Source organism: Gavialis gangeticus, unplaced genomic scaffold, assembly GCF_001723915.1.
Source record: "Gavialis gangeticus isolate Ggan-Ray unplaced genomic scaffold, GavGan_comp1, whole genome shotgun sequence".
Lineage (NCBI taxonomy): Eukaryota > Metazoa > Chordata > Crocodylia > Gavialidae > Gavialis > Gavialis gangeticus.
Window position 1 is genome coordinate 748,129 of NW_017729027.1, and position 9,337 is coordinate 757,465.

Sequence of the window (9,337 nt, forward strand, 5' to 3'; positions counted from 1 at the left end):
TTCTGACTTGTTTAAATTTTTGCTATTCAGTATGTCCACATTCTGTGCTTGTTTTAAGAAAGTGATTGTCTGTGTTTAAACCTGTGCTCTATGACTTACAGATTTTTTGGGGGGTTGATTTTAGGATAATCTTTTTGAATGGCATTTCACTGTTAGAGGCCCTCCAGATTCAGATTTTGATGGAGGAATATATCATGGACGAATAGTCCTACCACCAGAATATCCAATGAAACCACCAAGCATTATTCTCTTAACAGTGAGTATTTTGCTATCATTCTTTCCACATAGTTGTTTCAGTTAGATTTTAAGCGTAAAATCCTTGAACCATTATTTTTTGACAAGTAGCTCATCTGTAGCTTGATTTATCCAGTTTATATGTGTGAATGAGGTTAAATGAGATCTGAAGGTTAATCTTTAGGTAAGATTACTTATATTACTGAAAAGGCACTGTAAAGCATACTTTAATACTCCTATCACTGAAGGAGAAGGGGAAATAATTTTAAGGTATAGCTGCTTTTTTTTTCTACTTGGTACACGCAGCTGCCTGGGGCCTTGAAAACACACAAAAGACAGTCTTAGTGCTTAGTCCTCTACCTGGTACCACAGCAGCTTCCAGGAGAGGAGTAACTAAATATTAAGAATAAGTTTTGGTAAAACAAAACGCAGTTGTAAAGGATTTAACTCTTAAGATTTTTTTACACAATTGATTATTTGGTTACAATATTTTTCCATAGTATTCTTGGCTTATAAAGTATTGAAATTCTTCTTGCAATTTGAAGTATTGTACCCTGTAGAGCCGAATTCATAACTTGCTTTCTTTTATTCATGTCTAAAAGAAACTGCCACCTGTGCTTTGTGCAAGTACCATCAAGAGTGGCTTAGTAACTGATCCAGCTTTTTATGGTTGGCCCCAGTACAGTTTCTGAGTTTGTATGCAAACTGTTCTATTGGAAAAGACCTTTTATGACTTTTCGTTTTTGGTAGAAGTTTAGTTTTAACAAGAAGCCTTTTAGAATGAAGTGTGTATGTTTTTCTTCTTTTTTTTTATCTCCTTCCTCCCCGATCCTGTCTTCCACAAAGGCCAATGGAAGGTTTGAAGTGGGGAAGAAAATTTGTTTAAGCATCTCAGGACATCATCCTGAAACATGGCAGCCTTCATGGAGCAGTGAGTATCAACTTATTTTCAGTGTACTTCAGAAAAACATTGATGGACACCAGCCAAACTGATTTTGAGATGTGTACAGTTCTTTAATAGATTATCTAGGTTCTGTCTTGTCTTTATACTCTAGTCATAACTGTATTATATTCATGATGTGTATTGCTTGATACACATCCATTCAGCAGAATGTCTCTGACTTATTCACCTGACTTCTAGAAGAAGCAAAATTGCTTTTCTAGAGAAATATATAAAAGGAAGGGAAAATAAAAATGTTTTTGGTATGGTTATTTGTCTTGGATAAACTGATGAATAAATTTCATTTGTAAAAATAACTTAATTCAAATGTCAGTGGAAAAACCTGTTATGGGGTCTGCTAAAAAATAGATTCCAAGACAATATGGCATGGCTGCATAACAGCTATTAGTATGTCACTTCAGGTTAAGATAAAGTGAAGTAGGAAGGGGGAGTACAGCTCCTCAGCTGGTCTTGTGACTGCTCCATGTCAATCTAATTTAACCACTAGTCTCAGTGCTCTCAATTAAGGTTAGTAGGTCTAGGCTTTAGGTACCCTCAACCCCAGGTTTTGGGACTACATAGATATTAGTATGGACTAATTTCCACTTGAAATCAAATAGCTTGTGGAGATTACATTGGCATCATATATTAATCATTTAAGATTAAAAATTCACCACTGTGTTTTCCCTAAAAAAAAACATAAGTTATTTGGAGACCAGGAGAAGGAAGAGATAAGTAAGCTGTCTGTCTGCTCCAAATCAGAAGCTGCAGTATGCTGAAAGACAAGATATACCCTCTTACCCTTCCTCAGAAGCAGCACCAGAGATCACAGCAGCAGAGGACCAATGGACAGGAATTTGAGTGGGAGTCCTACTTGGGACAGGAGCTAGAAGCCATGGCTGTGTGGAAGTGGGTTTTTGAGTGTTGCTTAGTAGGAGGGCCTGTCTGGTTTGCACTTGGTGTTGTAGCTTTAGTTTGGGTGCCAGTTTGTAGGCTTGTTTGGAGGAGTGGGCTGATTTTAGTGTGAACAAAGAGATGGGGTATATCTAAGCAGAAAGGCTAGGCTTGCCAGATTAGTGATGCAGCAGCAGTAGTACAGGACCAGTGAACAGGCCAGCAAACGGGAGTTTGAGTGGGGAGTTCTCTGGGGAGTTTTCCCAGGCACTCTTTCTTACCCTTACTTCCACTCAGCAAGCTTACAATCAAGGAAGTGAGGAATGAAGAGGGATTTTTCTTTTTCCAGAACATAGCAGCAGAAGAGGAAGAAAGAGCTAGCAGGAGAGTCAGTAGAGTGGCTGGAAACATCAGTGCCAAAGCCCCTGCTACTACCAGCACTTGCTGCCTGTACCTGTGCAGGCTCTGTCCAGACACAGCCACTGACCACTGAGCCTTCCACCCAGGTTCTGGTCTGGCTTTGCAGGGACTTCAGCTGGCATGTCCCTGCCCAGGACAATCAGGTGGGGGAGTGCTTTTATTGTGAGAGGCACTCCAGCATAGAAGTGTCTGTGAGCATGAGGCCGTCATCAGCTTTATGCACAAAGAGACCTCCAGGATTGTAGAAGACAACCAAAGAAGGCTTTGGAAGGCACAGAAGATGCATTTACTTTGGAAAGGGGAAGTTGGCAACTTGTCACCTCTGGCAAGAGACAACTGTGTTTCTGGATCTACAATTGTCCAGCTTGAGAATTGGTATGAAGCCTTGGCATCAGATGAGAAGGAGGGTAGAAGTAGGATCCAGAATGACCTGAAAACACTGGAGAAATGGTCTACAATCAGCCAGATAAGATTCAACAAGGACAAGTGTAAAGTTCTGCACTTGGGACAATACTGCAGAGAAGGACCTGTGGGGTATGGTAGACCATGAGCTGAATAGAAGCTAACAGTGTGCTCTTTTTGCAAAAAAGACCAACAATACACTGTATTGTATCAACAACAGCATCACTTGCAACTCAAGGCAAGTGATTCTTCTGCTCTTTCTAGCATTGGTGAGGCCTCACCTGGAGTACTGCATCCAGTTTTGGGCCTCTTACTTCAAGAAGAATGTGGACAGTTTGGAAAGAGACTTGCACAGAGCAACCAAAATGATTAGAGGCCTGGGAAGCATGATTTAATAACCCTAGTTCTTGCAGACTTTCCTTTTAGGTCTGGAGAAGAGAAGACTGAAGGAGGATTTGATAAGTCTTCAAATACCTGAAGGGCAATTATAGAGAGGGTGGAGATGGACTTTTCCTTGTGGCTGTTAAGGGACAGAACTAAGAGCTATAGCCTCAAGTTTCAGCAAGGGAAACTTAGGTAGGATATTAGGACTGTGAAGGTGTTCAAACATTGGAACAGATTACATGGAGAAATTGTTGAAACGGACAAAATCTCCATCCTTGCAACTTTTCAAGAGCAGGATAGACAGGCACATGCCTGGGATGGTTTAGTCAAGGATGATTCTGCCTTGATCAGGGGTATTTATACTAGATAACCTTATGAATTTCCTTCCAGAGCTAGTTTCCTATGATCCTTTCTGGAGCATAGTGGAAAAGAGGAAATAAATGAATACATCCCGCTGTGGAGCATGTTGCCAAGAAAAAGAAAAGGGATGATGTGTAAATGGTAGGGAAAAGTAAGTGGTAGTTTTCTGTGAGTGGTGTCATGTGATAGAAAAGGGAGGTTTGGGGAGGACTTGAGAGACCCCGTGGTATACAGGCAAGAGTAAGTGAGGTGTGAGATTCAGAGAACATGTTGAACTATTGATATTTACTTGCTCCCATAAAGGACAGTTTTACAAAACTAATTTGTATACAATATTTTAGTTACTTTTTTACTTGTATAAGTCACTTTAAATCCTGTTGTTTTACTTTACTGTCTAACTCCTTCTTAGTTACTTATTTTCCTTCTAAATCAATTTGAATTATGATCTAGTAGAATGTGATCAGCTGAATGACGTAACCCATATTGAATGAATGCTGAGAACAAGGGAGGATGACCACAGAGCCTGTGTTTAACTGAATTTATTTTTGCCCTTTGTAGGTGTCAGAGCAGCATGCTTCTTAAACTTTGCCCTGAAATAGGGAATCAGCAGGATGAGTTTTCCATGACCTTTCTTTCTTTTGTGTTTTCTTCCCCCCAATGTATCACTTCTTGTTATTACAGTTAAGATGTAACTCTTTGTCAGATAGAAGTTATATAGCTGTGTTGAAACATTAAATTTCATGACCAGAGTATTGTGGGAAACACTGAGCTCTCCCTAGGGTTTTGCATCAATCAGCAAGTCCTGCTAAAGCAGAGAATTGCAGCTACAAAGACAAATGCAGCTGCAGAAATCCAGAGTTGCTGCTGGTGGACCACATTTTCATTCTGTTTAATGCAACTGATATTGGGGTGGCAGAGAATGGATATATATGGATGTGTTTGTTTTGATTGCATATTTACTTGCTATTAAGTTGCTGTGAGTTTGACACCCTAAATAGCTTAGGGTGTCAAACTCAAGTCACTTGGTGGGCCTTATTCCCTAACAGTACCCATAGGGTTGGAATCAACTGCTGTTGCCAATTGTTGCCAATTTTTGTTGGGAACTGTGATTTAGAACTGGTAAACCTGATGAGGGGACAGGGACAGAGGGAGAAAGCATCGACCTCCTAGGGTACAGACGTTACCCATTGGGTACTGGCTAGTAGGGATGTGAGAAACACCTTTGTTTTGTTTTGGTTTCGGATTTGGCATATTGATGGGACAGCGATTGATTTCAGTGTTTCAAATTGCTGTCTCATTTTGTTTCAGCGGAAAATGTTTTCTAGTTTCGACACTTTCAGTCTCTTGGCCGTAGGCTATAATGGGGAATGACTAAAATGCCAAAGGCCTATACCGTTGTCATTTCTTGCCTGATTCTGATGAAAATTGCAGGAATAGTAGCCCCTTCTGAGGCCAGGAAGCCTGCCAAGTTTCAAGGAGCAGGGGTTTCTGGGAAACTGCACTTTGTCACAGAGTGGGGTCCCTAGAGATGGCCATGATACCCCTAGGGCCCTGTGACAGTGCCAGCTCTGCCCTGTGGGTGCCTTCTCTTCTCACCTGCTGCCATGTCTTGTTGGAAAAGATAATAGATCGGGAGGCGGCCCTTGAGCTTCAGCTCAGTCATGGTCCCACTAAACGTTGTAGGTTCTTGGACCCCTTGCTGGGACTCAGGGACACCCTAAGCCTTGTGGGCTAGATTCATGGCTCCAACCATCCCTTACCATGCCCCATGCCTTGCAGATAGTATTTCAATATCATCCTTGTAATGAGGTCTCAGTCTCACTCTACCTTCTATTGTTGCTGTGCCCTCACTGGCGCTGGGGCCTCTACATGGTAGTGTGCCCCAGTGAGGTCTCCTCCCCTACAGCCTCAGTCTGGTCCACCACTTTAAATAACAATTGGTAAGCAGTACAGTAGCACTAGCATCTCAGGCAGCCAAACTGTCACAGAGCATTTCATTCCTTTCCTGCAGGAGCTTCTCCAGTAGCTGCCAGAGAACTCTTCCTGCCAGCCCCAGCCCTGGGGCTTAGATGTGCCCAGGGCCCTGCCTCCTTCCGGTCAGCTGACCGGGCTCAGGTGCTAGGGGTGTTGATCTAAGGACATGGCACTGGCAGACAAGGTTCTTTGGGTCAATTTGGTGTCTTTTAGTAGACCAATAGAATAGTTGTAGAAGTATATCTTAAGCTTTTGCGTTGAAAACCCTTCATCAGGAAGGGAAGCACATGCAGTTGGTAAATACAATTTTCTTTGCTTTATACACGTACTAAAATGAAAAAAAAGTTGGATTTGTAAATAGTTCATGTTGTGTTGACGATACTATCACACGTTATGTTCATCTGAGTTTCCATTGTCAAGAGGTTGCCTCTATCTTTTTCCTTGGTGTATGGTGCTGCAGTTTGAAAGAGCTGTTTCCAGGCTGTCAGTATCTATTAAATAACTTTGTCCCTAATAATAGTACCTTGTGTGCCTCCTACCTGATGCAAGCAGGAAACCCAAGAGGGACTGCAGATGAAATTAGCTTTGGTATCTTACAGTTGTATAGGACCTAGTACAATGAGGGCCCAATGTAGTCAAGGACTTTAGATGCTACCACAATAGATTAAACAATGCTAAACAATAAGATAAATACAGGCAATCCCTGCTTAACACTGTTTTGCTTCATGCTATTTCACTATAATGCTCGCTTTACATTGATACCCGATTCCACTTAGTGGTCAGTGAGTTTCATTATAATGCTCACAGGCATTGTACAGCTGGCAGCAGGTTTTGCTTAACGCTCATTTTTTCAGGAACCAATTAAGAGCACTAAGCAGGGGTTGCTTGTATTCCTGAGTACCAAATCACAGAGGAGAACTTTTGGTACAACATTCCAAGTTTTCCATTTTTTTAGGAAAGATGTGTTTAAATGGCTCTGAGTCTTGTTCAAAAAGTTAGTTCTGTGAATCAGTTTACAGCTGTGTAATGATTCAGCCTGCTTATCTGTAGATTGAATTTTAATTTAGGAACTGTATATGGAAAGAGAGACACATCTTGTATATCTGAAGGGAACCAGGCAGGGCCATCCCTGGTGGGGGAGCGAATCGGGGCGTCCGCTCTGGGCCCTGCGGTCAGTGCTGCATCGGCCCTGCCGTTGCCGCCACGCGCTGCCAGCTTCAGCTGCCTGCCACCCCCACCCACTCTGCTGGCTCCAGTCACTCGCCACCCTGCCCAGACCCCCCTCAGACTGATATGCACCGGGCCCTGCACACTTCTAGGGACAGCTCTGGGACCAGGCCTAGGGGGGTGAAGAGGAGACCGAAGAAACTAATGAATATGCTGAACAAGTTGTTCAGGTGGAAATGCTGGTGGTGTTGAGACCAGTGAGTTTGTCATTGATTTCAGTGGAATCAGGATTTCACCCTTAGTTTGTGTGTTGCTGTATGTCTTTAGCAGACAAGGTTCTTTGGGTAAATCTGATATCTTTTCTTAGACCAACTCAGATAGTTGGAAAAATTCTTTCTAGCAAGCTTTCATGTATAAATACCCTTTATCAGGCTGGGAAAATATCTATAGTTGGTGTTTGCTCTTCCTGGATGGAAGGAATAGTAAAGAAGCCAGAGGCTGGCATGCAATGCAGGCGAGAAAGCCAGTCACTGAAAATGGAAATGGAGGTGTCATGAGGTGAGGGACAGGCTGGGGTGTGGGAGGAAAGGGGATGTAGCAGTGCAGGTAAATGTGGAGAGGTACCTGGGGAGTTGGATGTGTGGCAGGTTGTAGTGTGTCAGGATTCCACTGTCTATATTGAGTTTGTGAATTTCTGTACCTAGGAGGTTGGGCATGCTCCCACTGGTGCCAGGCTGAGGAGGAGCAAGGGCAAAAGGGTGGTGCCTGTGGGAGATGCACAGCATCCCTGTGGTGCTCATGCATTTTACTTCTTTGCCTGGTTCTGGCTCAGCAGTGCAGGCAGGTAGCATATGTGGGATCATCTGCTACCTCAAAATGATTCCAGAGCACGCTACCCCCTCGCTTCTGGGGTGCAGGTGTGGCTCCTGCCTTATCCCTCTCCTCAACAGGCAGAGGCACAACAACAGGAGGAGCTGAGCCAGCTGCCCCCACAGCCTTCTCTGCAGTCCCTTCTGGGGAAAGGGACCTGGCTCTAGGGGAACTCTGAGGCATGTGGAGCACAAGCTCTGCTTCCCCCTTCTGCCTCAGAATTTCTTGTGCTATCAAGCTGAGGTCCCCTACTTCAAGAAGGAGCTCCTATCAGACTGGGAGTGGAAGGCTCATGCTGGGACCTGCAGTTGGGGTGGAGGAGACTATGCTGCTGGTGCTGGGGTTTACAGTTGGTGTTGGAGCGGGTGCAGCTGCAGGCACTGCTGCAACCTCCTTGCTCCCATTACCAGCAAAAGCCTCATGGCTGGTTGAAAAGAGGCTGTGTCTCAGCTTGGGTGGCTGCGAACTGACACCTCTCCCTCTTCCCCCTCTTGCTCCCCTCCTAGACTTGGCAGCACCAGCCTTTCCAGCACACTTCATGTTTTCCTGTGATGGAGAAAGGTGCCTGACTGTGTAGTGTGTGTATGTCGGTGTCTGTGTGTAATCTATCTGATCTATGCTGTGCTTTCCTGAACAGTGCCCAGCAATCATTGTCTGGCAAAACACAGAATTTTTTTTTTTCTTCAGGTTTAAAAAAAAAAAAATTTCAAAAGGAATGGATATAGGGGAAAAAAAAGAAATGATCTAGGAGAACAATACTAGTATTGTATCCTATCCAATCCTTTGCAAGTTGACGACACTCCCTAGCTAGACAGTAGCAGCTAGGAAGCAGCCGGAGTTGGTGCCTTTCAGATGCTGTTCTCTGGCGAGAGACAGGTTGACAGTTTAAGTACTCGCAGGCTTATATGCTGTTTTAAAACTTTTTAGGTCCGTCCCCTCCCCCCTGAGCTCTGGGATTGGAAGGGACCTCAGGTACAGTTGGAAGACACTGGCCAGCTACACATGTCAGTCTGTCCCCCCCACTGTGTTTGACAACCCCTGGGCTAGACCAACATAGTGGATCTGGCAGCTGTGACGAGAAGCTCTGTGAGCTGGATCTGGTTCATAGGCCATATGTTTTGACACCCCAATGTAGGTAAACAACATGTAAATATGAAGAATAAACATTTACAAGTCACAAGTATTTTAAGTGCTTTTCTGGAAGGAAAATTTGTCCCTGCCTGTCCAAAAGTGAATAGTCCAAGGTCCTAATTCTGTTATTGTCTGTAAGCAGGTAAATCCCCGAGCTTATGTGTATCACTTGTAGGGTCTGAGCCTAAACAGATAACACGAAGGTGATGAAAGTGTTTCATACAGCATCCTTCTACATCTCTTATGTCAGTCCTTTCCTGCCATTAGTGCTTAAGATCCTTTCTCACACATTACAAACTTGATTCATTTTGATCTAGCATTTCTGTGATGACTTATTCTTCCTTCTTTGCATTGTGTCCTGTCCTCACCCACCCATCTATCAGTTGTTTCATCTTCCACTCTCCCTTAACTCTTTCACTGTTGTGTTTATAAAGAACTTTTGTGTGTCCCAAGAACATTACTGATGTGAAATATGAGAAATTTTCTTCAGACAAAATGGAACGTTGTAGGCAAAACTCATTGCATGATTTTAAAGTCTAGATTAAATAATAATGATTGTAG

The 9,337-nt window shown here is 43.4% G+C and overlaps 1 protein-coding gene across 4 annotated transcripts in view; it reads left to right on the forward strand.

The window, feature by feature from the left end:
- UBE2J1 (ubiquitin conjugating enzyme E2 J1) overlaps positions 1-9,337 on the forward strand; it is an 86,640-nt gene that overhangs the window by 30,327 nt on the left and 46,976 nt on the right. For 2 of the 4 annotated variants that reach the window (XM_019520351.1, XM_019520350.1), the window contains exons 3-4: positions 125-256; positions 1,081-1,165. In XM_019520351.1, coding sequence (XP_019375896.1) covers positions 125-256; positions 1,081-1,165 — 217 coding nt within the window. The remainder of the gene's footprint in view (positions 1-124; positions 257-1,080; positions 1,166-9,337) is intronic. The other 2 variants (XM_019520353.1, XM_019520352.1) reach the window with 1 other exon arrangement.